Source organism: Grampus griseus, assembly GCF_964374135.1.
Source record: "Grampus griseus genome assembly, chromosome: 9".
NCBI lineage: Eukaryota > Metazoa > Chordata > Mammalia > Artiodactyla > Delphinidae > Grampus > Grampus griseus.
The window spans coordinates 36,686,524-36,701,416 of record NC_139003.1 but is presented as its reverse complement, the minus strand read 5'-3'; the positions used below and the strand labels follow the sequence as shown (position 1 = coordinate 36,701,416).

At 36.5% G+C, this 14,893-nt stretch overlaps 1 protein-coding gene across 2 annotated transcripts in view; it reads left to right on the top strand.

The window, feature by feature from the left end:
• ZNF277 (zinc finger protein 277) overlaps window positions 1-14,893 on the top strand; it is a 111,956-nt gene that overhangs the window by 54,702 nt on the left and 42,361 nt on the right. The window contains exons 2-4 of one of the 2 annotated variants that reach the window (XM_082662196.1): window positions 4,072-4,269; window positions 11,956-12,044; window positions 12,307-12,389. In XM_082662196.1, the coding sequence (XP_082518322.1) occupies window positions 4,211-4,269; window positions 11,956-12,044; window positions 12,307-12,389 (231 nt within the window). In that variant the 5' untranslated portion in view covers window positions 4,072-4,210. Of the gene's footprint in view, window positions 1-4,067; window positions 4,270-11,955; window positions 12,045-12,306; window positions 12,390-14,893 lie in introns of both variants that reach the window. The other variant, XM_082662195.1, reaches the window with a different exon arrangement.

The following is a 14,893-nucleotide window of genomic DNA, read 5'->3' as shown; positions in this document are numbered from 1 at the left end:
CTCAATAGTATTTATTGTTATCTCAGAATTCAATGTAATTTTTACATCATTATTTATTAATTAGCAGTGGGCCTGTTAACACCAAGGCTCACAGGACTGAATATCTGGCTATAATTATAGTTGGACTACTCTCAATCCTGGGCAGAGAAAGTTCTCCTAAAGACAGACAGCCAGAGGTGTTCCCTAAAATAGAATTTACCTAGAAACTGAGTTAAAGGTGTAACTCTAGTTGTAAGTACCTCTGGTCCATTATTCATTCTTTTATTTCTTTGTTCAGCAAACACTTGTGAAATACAATCTATGTTTCAGGCACTGTATAATCGATACCAGAGACCTGAAAATAAGTAAGACTTAGTGCTTGACCGTGAGGAATTCACTAGACTACCCTAGTGGCAGAGATATACATGAAAACAATTAATTACAACAGAGATATTTGTATTGTTGAGCATGGAGAGATGGAGTAGGTCAAGCCCACAAGCAGCCGTGGGGCGAAGGTGGGGGGACAGAGTGAGGGACAGCTGGCAAACACAAAGAATAGCACAGGTGCATCACATGAGACACCAGTTACTGCTGCCTTTGTCCACAAGCCCTGTCAGGAATATCTAAATTCTGAGCAGATCACCTGAGCTATCTAAAACTTAACTCATTATCCATCCCTCTCAGAAAACAAAAATTCTGCTTCTCTACATGTATTTCTAGATTTGTGACTGGTACCCCCATTCATACAGTCTTTCCAGCCAGAAACCTGGGAGTCTTCCTCATCTCCTTCTCCTTTACTCCCTGTGGCCAGCCATTAATCAGGAACTGTCAGTTTCATCTTTGTAGCCTCTTCTCTATTCCTCTCTTCTAAGCACTGCTAACGTTGCTGCTTCAGACAAGCTCTCAAACTTGGACATCTGCAGTAGTCTCCTAACTGGTCGGTGTCCCCATCTTTAGACTTGTCCTCTTTCCAATCCATTCTCCCCATATCAGTTTAAAACAGGAGAGACCCCTCCTATAAGGAAAGGTCTAAACTCCTTAGAGTTAGGTATAGGTTGAGAGTGCAAATGCTTGAGCCGAACTGCTTGGATTCAAATCCTGACTCGACCACTTACTAGCTATCTGAAGGGCAAGTCACTTAGCCTTTCAGTGACTAAGTTTCCTCAACTGTAAAATAAGAGTAGAAATTGACTCTCTGTCATAGGATTACCGTAAGGGTTAATTGAATTAATACTGTACCTGTAAAGTGCTTAACAATGCCTGGCACAAAGTAAACACAGTGATGGTGGGTACTCATGGTAGGATAATAATGCACAGTATTTGTGCCAAGTAAATAAAGATGACCAGGACTCACCTTGTCTTCCAGAGACTAACAGTCTGAAGGTAAACAGATTACTTCTTATGATCAATGCTGTTATAAATTTGAACACAGTGCTAAATGATTATGGAATCAGGAGAAAATTGTAGAACCTTGAGATCTAAAAATGTTTTTTTCTATTAATTTTTTTTATTTTATGGATGTATAGCAACTCAAGTTCCCAAATACAACTTAGTACCTCTCAAACCACAAGTTCCTCACACATGAAATCTGTAGATTCATGATTTTGCTCCTGTACACCCTTACAGTGACAGTAAGCAATTTGGTTCTAGTATGTGTGAACATTTAGGTCCCTTCTCTGAGGAATAATTTGAAAAAAGAGAAACTGGCATTGAACAAACAAAAGGGAAGAGACATGAGCCACAGAAGAATAGTAGAGAGTTTGCAGTAAAGTCTCAGGAAAGAAGACAATGGTAGAGTACCCAGTGGTTTTGAAGGATGTGGGCTACTGAGGTTTAAGAGTTGCTGGTGGAGGTGGTATGGGGGAGGCTGCAGGACACGGCAGAATGCATATAAATTTAGTATGACTTACAAGTACATATGAATTCAAAACAGCACTGAACATAGTTTAACAAGAAACACAGTTGAGGAATTGCCTTTTGGGGTTGGAGGCAGAAAAATGTAGTGTTTGAATTTAGGCTCAAATTAGTAAGTTTAGGCTATTTACTAACACTGTGACTTGGGGAAATTATTTAACTTTTCTAAGTCTCAATTCTCATCTGGAAGATGGAGGTTGTAATAGTACTAATCGAATAAGGTAGTTAGGGTTAATTGAGAAAGTGCCCTAAAACACTTTGCTGGTAATTTACAAATAGCAAACACCTAGTAAGGTTAGTTCTTGCTGTTGGTGGTGATTATTAATATAGTGTTTGCTTTCTTCAGTTAAGAAAAATTAATTTACAGATACCTCAATCAAATTTGGGAAGAAGAATATAGTACAGTACTTGTTATTTCCTAGATGGCAGGTAATGTTACTAACGTTTATTTAGAATATGCTGCCTTTTGTTTTCCTATTCTAGGGAACGTAAAATATTATTACAGAGTTTCATGAGTATATCACTTACCTTTTTCCCCATCCTGTTTTTCACATGCAGGTTTAAGTTCCTGCAGAACTTAACCTATAACTGAAAAATATATCCTGCAACTAAAGAGCTATAGCATTCCAGAACTTGATTTCATTACCTAATTTAATGAATATAATAATGGGTAACACACCAGTCTTACTAATAGTGCTTCTAAAGTGCTTAAATATTTTTAATATTCTCCCTATTGTCATGTGTACCCTGTTTTCTTCTTTCCAGGTATTTAATAATTTTAGGTAACTAAGATAAACAGTTTGATTTAGCCTACTTTATTATGAGTGATGTATTAGAGGACATCGCTTATGGGACACGTTCCCTCTCCAGCTCACTTAGGTGACTGCTGTATCCCCATGCTCCCATAAATCCTATACATTCTCGCTCTCTCTTTATCCTTTTAACTTATCTTTACCTTCAAACAAATTTCAAGCAGTTAGGCCTTGATGGTAAGAATAGTGTCATGCAAAGTCAAGCAGGAAAAAACTCAGTAGATACTCAGCTAATTTTTGTTAAGTGAGTGAATGAATGCTGCCCTCTTACATCATTTATCCAGTTCTTAGGCCATGGTCAGCAGTGTACCAGTAACTGATTCAATTAATTATTCAATTAAGAAGGCCTTTAAAAATAGGTAAAGTAAAATAAAAATAAGGAATAAAATTTAACAGTAGAATTAATAGTAACCTAATTCCAAAGATTGCTGTTTGTGAAATAGCTGTCTTTCTTTCCAAAGAAGGTCTCCTGCCCTTCCTCAGATGCCAAATGCCTTACACTAGTTACCTTGTTGCTGACTACTCAGTAGTCTGCGTAAGGTGACAGGTCCAGCCTTCCACCCTAGAAGACTGAAGAGGACTCCTGACACAACTGGCTATAGTTTGAGGCCCTGAATTCAGAGCTGTAGACCTTACATACTTCAACTCTTAAGGATACTATAGGTGACGTTAGGAAAAGGAATAGTGTAGACAAGAAAAATGTTTAGCATGTATGTCTAGTAATTGAGCATTCATCTCTTTGTTTGCAAGAACTTGAATTATGATACATAATTATATAATCAAATGATAGATATAAATCAACATCAAAAATTGCCACCTGGGCCACACAGCACATGCTGTGTTAACCCAATATGAGACCTGTCTTCTTTGCACATGACAATCAGAAACAGGAAAGAGTTTGCAGGTGTAACAGGAAGCAGCTTAAAAGATTGTCCTGGCATCACCTGTAGCCTCAATATATACCATTTGCCTCCCAGCGTGATGACTTTCAGCCATAGGTCACAAATGGGCCTTAGAACCTTAACCCAGTGTGTTGCAGCCTTCCCCCTCCAGGTACCCCTAGATTTGCTGCCATTGGCCGGTATCCAAGAAGAAGGCTTGAACAGCTGTCCTGACAAGTGGGTTTTCCCAATTCAAGCTGGCAAATGGGGAGTTTGAGCTGCTTTGTTATACTCCCTGCCTCTGGGTTACAGAAGCTATTTAAAATGGTAATAAAGTATCGTGCTCTCTGGTACTGTGTATTTTCTTTTTTGGAATTATGTAAATATCTTTAGGATCCTTTTAATGCAGGAGGTGAGAAATCATCCTTCTAAAGAGAGTTGATTTCAGCTTTTTTTTTCTTTTTCTTTTTGTCTCTCCCAGACAGTAAGGATTGTATCCTGGAGCCGCTTTCCCTGCCAGAAAATCCAGGTGGCACCACCAGTTTAGAAGGTTCTCCATCTGTGCCTTGTATTTTCTGTGAAGAACATTTTCTTATAGATGAACAAGACAAACTTCTGAAGCACATGATCATTGAACATAAGACTGTCATAGCTGATGTTAAGTTGGTTGCTGATTTCCAAAGGTAAATTTTGTTTTTATCCATAAAAGAATTGTTTATTATTTCTTAAAGGAAAGGCATAGCATATATAAAATTATTCCTATAGAAATATGAAAATTCATATTATCAGGTTTCACCTTAGTCTTTTTTAAACTTTGTACTTATTTGCCTTCATGAGTGTGTAAGTTATGTTTGAAAATGTCACATACCTTTGCATGTCCTACAAATTCTGCAAGCAGACCAACTTTCCGAAGAGTCAATAATATTCCCTTTACCACATTCCATGAAATTTTGGACATTGTTGATCTCTATCAGATTGATGTTCTTTTCATGTTTCAGGACATATGCATTCTGCAGCTAAGTGAGTTCTTCCAGAAAGGTGAGAATAGACTTGGTAAAAGGCCACCCAAAGGGCAGTTTTGGGGGAAAGAGATACTTGGAGCCTTTTAAGCCAAAAGCTTATCATCCAAACACCTGTCAGCTTAAATGCTGTTATATGGTTGAAAACCAGGAAAATATTGAGTCTTTCAACAAGCCAGAGGGCTATAAGAGTAGACAGCAATTAAGGTCAGTGACTGAGGTACTTAGAGGAAGAGGATGAAGAGTAGATGTGAGTAGTTGAGGAACTGCCAACATTGGGCATGTGTGAAATGTAGGAACCTGACCTATACAACCAGGCCCCCAAAGTGAGCTAATTATAGTCACTAATTCTAGACTAATCCTTGGTAGTGATTGTCTAAGAGAAATGCCTTCTCTTAAGCAGATATAGTGGAGTAGTTATGTACAGGTCATTATTAGTTGAAATTTGGAATAATTTTCCATATAAACAATATCAGTGTAGTTAACTGGCTTTGTATAGTTACTGAAAGCACATATTTTGGTATATCTGGTAGGGTCCCATTTTGAGATGTTCTGCATTGATTTCCCTACAAAACGTTAGAGTAGCCCAGATATTATAAAATCCCTGCATCTAAACTCTGTATCTCCCAGACCACATTATCTTAGCAAGCAACTTGTTTCTTAGAATGGGTTTTGCAAGCAACAAGCTGTATTATTAAGAGTAGACTGTGAAACCTGGAAGGCCTAGGATTGAATGCAGACTCGGTGACTTTCTTTACCACATGGCTTCCAGCAAGCTACTTACCACTCTAAGCATCAGTTTTCTCATCTATAGAATGGGGGTAACACCAGCCCTCATAATATTATTGAGCATTATATAAAACAGGGCATGTATAGCACCAGTGTCTGAGATATCTTTTATACACAATAAATGGTAGCCAGATTTTTAATTATATTTTGATTACAAAAGATATATTTGAAGTCTTAGCTTCCTGCAACGGTAGCTTAAGATTTCAATAGGCATTTATGCTGGTCTGAAGACCTAATTATCATTTGTAAAATTTGTTTTGAGAAATTTTCATTTAAGTTTCTAAGTACTCTAAACTTCTAGAATGGCAGTTTGTTTTTAAGGACAAATAGCCACAGTGCTCAAAGGGGTAATATTAGCTATTCTCTAGCCCTTCTTGGCCTTCTCAGATGCATAGCACCAATAATGAATGTCTGCTGTGTGCTGTCTCTGTTATGGCCCCTTATATCCATCCACTCAGCATTGTTACTTGTGAGTAGACTTTGGGGCTGTATGGTTAGGGGGCAGAGACAGAATAGGGAAGGAGAGTTATATGAACAATATATGCCACCAACTACTGGAATAAACTAATTCTTACATGCCTTCAGAGGAAACACTCTGTGCTTCTCATTCTCATTCATTATTCTTTGTTTTCAATTAAAATTTGTATGTGTGTATATATGTATATACACGTGTGTGTGTTGGGAGTATTCTGGGAGTTTTCTCTTATATGATACCTAGTTATAGGTGGTCAGATCTGTCGATTTTGTTTTAGACATTTCTTAGGCTAGAGAGCTTTGAATTCTTCTCTTATTCAAATAACCATTGACAGGACTATCAAAAGAGTTATTCTTTTATAAATTTCCTATCACTTGGCCTTTCTTTGATGTAAAATTTTTTTTTTTTTTACTCTTTTTTACCACATAAATGCAAATTCTCCCTAAGGAATTGCAGAAAAATATGATGATCAACCAGTGATAATTGAGTAATGTTAAGATTTTCTTTGTCTTCTTCTAAAATCTGTGAGAAATGTCTGAATCAGTTCGTATTTTATCCTTTGTACTTATATATGATGGCTAAGTGGCTATATTTGTACTAATCAATCTCTCTTTTATCATTGTTGTCAATCTCATCTGTATGTGGGCAGGAAAATCAAATTATTTACTAGGTCTCAGGGCTTAGGAATTAATAATTAAATATTGAGATCAATCACACTATAAATGCAGTTATGTAATAAAATGGATGCTTTAATTAAAAAGAAAAAGATGCATGTCTGATATAAGTGCTTTCTAAATAAAGTGTGTAGTTAACATGTACTTTAAATTTGGAAACCTAGATTTTCCTTGTCAACTCTCCTCCTAATTAAATAAAAGTTTCACCCTCAGGAAGTAAAAATGTGATTAATTCACACTGACCAGGAATGGATATGGCTAAACTTTGTTATTTTTAAATACCATTTAATATATTAATAGTGTTGTGATTAACAATGTTGTGTTAGTTTCAGGTGTACAGCAGAGAGATTCAGTTATACATATACAAGTATCTATTCTTTTTCAAATTCTTTTCCCATTTAGGTTCCACAAGGACCTACTGTATATAGCACAGGGAACTCTGCTCAATATTATGTAACAACCTATGTGACTTTTTCTTAGCAGTTATTGAGGGGAGGGAGGGATAGTGAGAGGTTCAATTGGCATGAGTTAATTCACTCAGAACTTCTTTATAGGTTGAATAATTCTTATATATATATAAAACTTCTCAGAGAGGAGTTGTTGCTTCTGAGTACAATAAGTAATAAAGACGATAAATAATAGATAAGAGATGGACTTACCTTGTCCTTTGTAAGAAATAAGCTCTAAAGTTTCAGTTTAAATATATTTAACATTTTCTTTATTGGAACAAAGTAACAGTAAAATTTTCTCAGAGCAAATAAAACAAAAACAAAAGTAAAAAGTCTCTCCTTTGAGCCGTTTATTAACATAGTTATTTATACTGAGCTACTTGCTAGCTTTAGTCAGTAGATAAAATTTTTCCAGAAGAAAAATGTTAACTCCTTAATTCTTGCCCCTTTCTATATTAGAGTCCACTCATTCAGTGCTACTTAATTAATGACTGTATCTCAACTCTTTATGCTTCTGTCAATAAGCACGCCAGTTACAATGGGGAGCTGGGCAGGCAAGATGATATTACTACAAGGATTTCTTGTGAGATGTGATTAAAGTTCTTTTAAAAGAAAGTATTTGCTGGTGACCTAATAATTACTTTTATGGCTTTTTAATAAAATATGAAATGCTGTGATAACTGTCCTCCAAATAAAGGGTTCATACCACATATTATTTCTTGGCTTCCTTTATATATTGAGTGGTTTCTTTAAACAAACTAAAGAAGTAGGAAAAAATGAAGAAGTACTAAGTGATACCTTAACATGGAACAATAAATTTTAGTGGGTGGGAAAAAATGCCACCCACATCTGTATTGAACATCTGCTATCTTTAAAACATCTCTCAATTGAATACAATTTATCTGAATGCTTTTACCAACCACAGGGAAATGGACATATTGATACCTCTTAATTTTAATTATAAACTAAAAAAGTACTATTATATGATAACTAGGATACATCTTAAATTTAGACTTAGGTCAAAAGTTTGTTGCAATTCAGATCTATTTATATAGTATACCACAATAAGATATGATACATAATTGTATATGTTTAAGTTATATGGTAGTTTATGGTTATATTTTGCTTTTGTAACATGATTCTTTTTCCCTTTGATGTTATTGTCACCCAGCCTTTGGTCAGGAGGAGACCACTCAGATGACACCTTTGTGCCTATTGGACTGGCCTACTACCTGCTTTATCCTTCTTTCCCCAGAAGCTACCTAACAACATCTCAGAGATGCTCTTAGAGATGGTGTCTGAAAAACATCCTTTCCAGAATTCATGACCACTTGTTCATGAAGCAATAAAATAGCTTTTAACCAATGTAAAGACTGCCAGACATGAGCATATAACAGTATCTTCTCTCTCTTCATCCCATTGGACGCCTTAACTATTTGAAGAGGGTAACTGAAGTTCTGTCAGACAGAATCTCCCCATGATTTTAAGTCAGCCGATGTTAGTAATCACTTCCCTTGTGCCTACCACACTGAGGTAAACTGTGATACAAAACAAATACATGATGTGAGCCTTCTCTTCAAAGATCAAGGAGAAAAGGACTCAACATGGAAGTCCTTAGAGACTAAGAGCCATTGACTTTTGGAATCAGGACATCAGAGGGATCAGTGCCTCTGTAGGTACTGTACCTTTTGCTTAGTCAAGCAGTTCCAATTCAACAGCCCCAAACAGCTGGTGTCAACTTTCAACACTTGGGCAGGAAGTTAGGAGCAGTTCAGACCAAGAGCTGCTTTTAGGTAATATGCTTTTCAGAAAGGGAAGACCTTCCCTCTCCCTTCAGACTTCATGTCTGTACTTCAGTTTTGCCATGTCAAAAAGCATTCTCCTTGGTCTCTAAGGAAGAAAATTCTTCAAGTATCGCAACTGTAATTCTGGAGGCTTTCTCCTGTTTTTCTGAAATTTTTCTGAAATTTTTCTGAAATTCGTGTGTAGATTGGTCCTCACGTGACATGAGAGGCATTGTGTTGTAGGAGACTTGAGTTTGGATTTGGAGACAACAGATCCCAATTCTAACATTCTAATTGTGTGACCTTGGGCAGGTAGGGTCTCAGTAATGGTAGCTGCTAATAATTGATATCCTTCTGATCACCATCATCATCATCACTCTACTCTTCCCCGCCTCAGCCACATGTGTGTGCCCTCTGACACTACTCATATAACTATTTTAATTTGCTCATTAAATGTTTGATGAAACGTTATCATTGTTGTTTTTGTTGTTGTTTTAGATACCAATATTTCTCTGGAATAAATTCTTTACTACTTTAATCTTATCTAAATATGTTACTTTTTCTTATAATAATAACTTTCATTTATTAAACACCCAGCATGGTGGACACTGCTTTACATGTGTTATCCTGTTTAATTATCAACAGTCCATTTTGCAAATAAGTAAGCTGAGTGTCAGAAAGGTTAAAAAATCTTTTAATTCAGGTTCATATCTCTGAATGCAAAGTCCCTGCTTCTCTCTTCCCTGTTGCCTGCAGGGCTGGTGGAGTCAGTTAATAAAACGTCAGCCACAAGGGTTGGACCATCGTCTTAATTTAAAAAGCACAACTACCTCTAGCTCAAGATCTGTGCAGATAAGAGACTCTTATTGTGTTGACTCTGTTAAAGAATTAGTCAGTGACAATTCAAAGGACAGTCTGGTCACTAGTATCTGCTCTTACCTGGTCATCTGCTTCATGTAATTTTTTACATGTAATTATCACTGCCTTTTAACGAACTGTAGGCTCATAGTGGAAATAATATAAAGGGCTGACAACAACTGTTCTGTTTTCTCCAGAGGGTGGCACCCACAGAGCCTTCAGTGGAGTAGTAATCAAGAGTGATGAACCTCTCCTTGGTGTATTCTGGTGGTAGCCATGAGGAAACTCCAGATAAAACTTGACTCCCTTTTCTTTCAGTTTCCCCTGGAGGGGAAGGAAAAGCAACTAGTGGGGAATGGAAAAGAGGAGAATAAGAGTAACTATGTAAGATAACTGGGGAGTGGAGGGTGCTAAAGCTGGCCAGGATGGCAAAGGGAATAACGTGTCAGCCTTTTGTAGGTGCTTTTCCTCTTTTTGTGTACTCTGATGGACCTGAAATGCCTTCGGCTCTGATACTTCTAATGTGGGAGCCAGGGAGCTAGACATAGGGTCATGGTTCATCATTTATAGTATTTATGGTTTGAGACTGAGCTGGAGCCTCAGATACATCATTTTCAGATCTCTTAAAATAAGGTCTAGCACTGTTTTATAAGGAAAGAGTTCTACCCCTTCTTACCCATCCAGGTTGCCAGCATGGTTATACATGAGAAGGAAGAGCTAAAGCATGTGGTTCTATTGTTATACATTATTCTTTTACTTCTTTTTTTTTTTTTTGTAAATTTACTTATTTTTATTTATTTTTGGTTGCATTGGGTCTTTGCTGCTGTGCGCGGGCTTTCTCTAGTTGCGGCGAGTGGGGGCTACTCTTGGCTGCGGTGTGCGGGCTTCTCATTGCGGTGGCTTCTCTTTTTGCGGAGCACGGGCTCTAGGCGTGCGGGCTTCAGTAGTTGTCGCATGCGGGCTCAGTAGTTATGGCGCGCGGGCTTAGTTGCTCCGCAGCATGTGGGATCTTCCCAGACCAGGGCTCGAACCCGTGTGCCCTGCATTGGCAGACGAATTCTTTACCACTGCACCACCAGGGAAGCCCATCTTTTACTTCTTTTACTTATATATTCTATATTCAGTGTTGTCATCCATTTATATTTTATATTAGCTCATGTCACGTTTCTCTCTTTCTCTCAGACCTCTCTCCTGGCACATTTTTTTTTTCCTAATGTATAATGAATGCCCTTTCTATAGAGCACCATGGGTTGGGAAAATAAGAAAAAGAGATTAAAAAGGAGTCAAAATATTGGGAGCTGGAGAACTACTTAGAGAACCTTACAGGAATCTTCAAATGCTCTTCTACCTCTTTAAAACATTTAGTGTGGACCTACTATGTGCAGGACACAGGTGCTATATCAAGCCATTTAAATATACTCTTTCTGTGTGCTTTGTCTGTTTAACTAAGTTCCATCTCTTGTGCAGGTTTTGATCCTTTGTTGTAAGTTTCCTTTTTTATCCATCAACATGTAGCCTGATAAATTGTCAACTGCAGAGTCAACCTTTCCATTTCCTTTTTCCCCCTTGAAGCAGATCACATTCTCTTCTTCTTCTTCTTTGATAAATGAAATTGTAATTGTCAATATAAATCTTGTTAGATAAATGGAAAGATGAACAGCTTGTTGAATCCTGTCATCTTACTGCCTCTTTCATCAAATAGTGCAGGTCTGGGTGTTATGCTTTGCTTTTACGTATAGCCAGTGTCCTTCTTCTAACTCAACTCATTAGATACAGAAATTGCAAGCTTGGCTGTTATTCTAAAAGCTAAATTTCAGACACAGTGTGGACGTATGGAATTGTTCTATCTTGTTATATAGATATTGAATTTAGACTGACTTCTCATTGCATTATCATGATCTGTTCTTTTGATGTATAAGATAACCACCTAACTTTCAATTTATTGGAAAATGTGTGATAAAGCCTATTTAATCATTGTTGCATTTTAAATTCATATAAACTTAGATGTGATTTCAAAAAAACTTAATTATCACATAAAAATAATTCATTTTAATTTTTCCTTATGTCTCTTTATTGAATTTGGGGATGGTAAAATTTAATCATTTTCATGCCTTTACAGGGTAATGTCATTCATTAAATATTTATTTCATATTTCTACAATGCTCTGCTGCCTTTCTAGTTACAAATTTTCTAGCTAGAAGTTTTCAGTCAACATTTGATTTATTGCTTTAGGGTAATTAAATGTTCTTATAAAATCCTATATTCTAAAGTAAGTAGTGTATTGAGTCTTCTCACCATTCTTTGTTTTTGATTGTTCTAAGGTACATTTCATATTGGAGGAAAAGGTTCACTGAACAGCCCATTACAGATTTTTGTAGTGTGATAAGAATCAATTCCACAGCTCCATTTGGTAAGTGTACATCTTGACTACCATCTTTTCCCTGCAATCCAAAAATTCAAAGGAATAATCTTTCTTATAATTCTCTTAAATAGTAGCTAAAATTAAATTGCTCTGTTCATGTTGTATAACTTCAGTAAAGCTAAAACAGAACTATATACCAGAAGAGAGATCATCATAGACATAGATAGATATATTTCTCTTAAGAAAGATAAATTTTTTTTGAAAAAGTGATAAATATCATTTCTTATTTATTTTCCTGATCTCTCAACAGAAGAACAAGACAATTATTTTTTGCTGTGTGATGTTTTACCAGAAGATAGAATACTTAGAGAAGAACTTCAGAAGCAGAGACTGGTAAGAGTTATTTTAAAGAATGAGCAGTGTGTTGGAAACACATACAAAATCATTTTTGTTATTGCCCTTTTTTGTTTGTTTTTATTCTGGAAACTTTCAAACATACACAAAGAGGAGATAATACATAAAGATCTTAAAACAGGAAAGGTAGACACTTGATTGAAGAGTAAAGCATTTCATGTTAAAAATGCAGAGAGAATTTTTGGCTTTGTTTTGCTTCCTGGATTATCTCTAAAATAACAACAGAGCTTACACATTTTAGTGTAATTTTAGCTGCCTGACACATGCTAGGGTTCAGCAATCGTGGAAGAATGCCCTCAGCTAAAATTGAGTTGAATTGATTAACCTTTTTTCTCCCCCTGGAATGTGCTATGCACTAGCACTTCTTTTGTTCCCCTTTATGAATTAAGCAAATAGTTTGATCATAATAGTCTTTCTCATTTTCAGCCTTAACGATAAGGAAGCTGATTTGAAAATCTCAGCATCTTTAGTCTTTTAAAAAGATAACAGCATATACAGGTGTGAAAATTTTCATTTTCAGAAGTTGAACAGAAATTGGTTAATTTTTTGAAGTTAGTAATTTTATTTAAAAGTATCCAGTTTTCCATTATTTGTCACTAAATCTCAACTATTACTTGAAAATGACTTGCTCTTCCTTTAGTGGTTACTTATAAGTGTTCCCTGTATCTTTGGACTTGGCTAGATACGTTGTGAAAGAAAACTATGATTTCAGTGTTTCTGCTAAATCCTCAAGAGATCTAGGAGGAAAATAAATCCTGTCTAACAAAGTCGTAAGATTTGAGAAAGTCCCCTGAAGCACATTATATTATGTAAACATGAGATGATGTTGTTGGATACTGATTTATGTAAGAAAAAGTATGCAAACCCAATGAAGAAACAGGACTTCCTGAGTTTCTCTTCTTTCCCTATTGTAATATCTAAGAAATCTGCAGAATAAGGATAAATTGACTGTAAAATTTTATGGATTTTGTTTGGTAGTACTTATTCATTATTTTTTATTTCCATGAGTTTTTTCACTCTTACTCACAGTGGTCTTAATCAAAAATGATCAAACTGACATAATCCTAGTACCCCTATGTATTTCTTTATAAGAACTCAAACTAACACAGCAGCCATTACTGTTACTCGATACACAGAATCTTTGTTGTATGTCTGTAGACAGACTCAAGTCCCTAGAAATATCTACATCTATAAAACTTAGGTAACCTTTTAAGATTGTGAAACCACCTCCAACATGTGGGTTCTTTCCCCACACCACCACGCAATTCTCTGACACCAGCTGCATGTTCTACAATTCAACGCAGTCCTGACACTGTCTACTCAAAGATAGCATCAGATCCCACAGGTTAAGGGCTCAGTCCCACAAGACTGCTATCCACTTCATATACCAATCGCAAATCCAGGTTGTCACCTGTACTTCTGACCAACTGGCTGTGAACCCCTATAAAGGTTCTCATGACCCTCCTTCCTTGGGTTTGATTAATTTGCTAGAGTGGTTCACAGAACTCAGGAAACCAGTTTACTCAATAGATTACTGGTTTATTACAAAGGATATTAATGAATGTGAATCAACAGCCAGATGAAAAAATACATAGTGTGAGATCCTGAACAAAGAAGCTCTGTCCCCATGGAATTTGAGGCCCACCAAGGCAGCATGTAGATGAAGTTCAGAGAGCTTCATCCACCTGGAAACTCTGCACCATGTCCTTTTGGGTTTTTAGGAAACCTCATTACGTAGGCATGATTGATTAAATCTTTGACCATTGAGGGGGATGAAAGTTCCAGCCCTCAGAAGGACATAGCTGGCTCTCGTCCTTAGGTTACCTAGTACTCTCTGAAAGTCAGCTCGTTAGCATAACAAGAACCACATTTAGAGCTCTCAACACTGAGTAATTCCCTGGATTTTAGGAGCCAAGTGCCAGGAATGGGGGCTAAGGCCAGATATACATTTCTCATGACAAATCACAACATCCCATCTTTTTACCAACTTTATACTTTGTCAGAGTAGTAGATTTGATGAAAGTGAGTGTTATGGCAGCTTAAAAGAAACAAAATATGATGAAATTGCAGTCAGTGTATACATACATTCATGTTCATTGAATTCCTGCTTAACTAGATGATCATACAAAGAAGCACAAGGCATGGTCATGTCATAAAAGAGTGTACAATCTAGAGAAAAACCGCAAACGTGTTCTTGGGAATGGAGATAATGATAGAATGTAGGGCTTGTGAAGATTAAGTGAGATAATGCTTGTGATATACTTACGATAGTATCTGCTATGTAGAAAGCACTCAATAAATGTTGCCAGTAATACAAATAACAATATAGTGTGTCTTAACAGTGAGATGGATTTGGGTATTTGGAGAGTTGTAGAAAAGGGAGGAAAATACATATGGATCTGTATGTTCAAGGTATATTCAGGAAAGTTAAGTCTGATCTGAAAGATTTTGGGAGGAGTGTGAGATAGGTTTGAAGAGGTAAG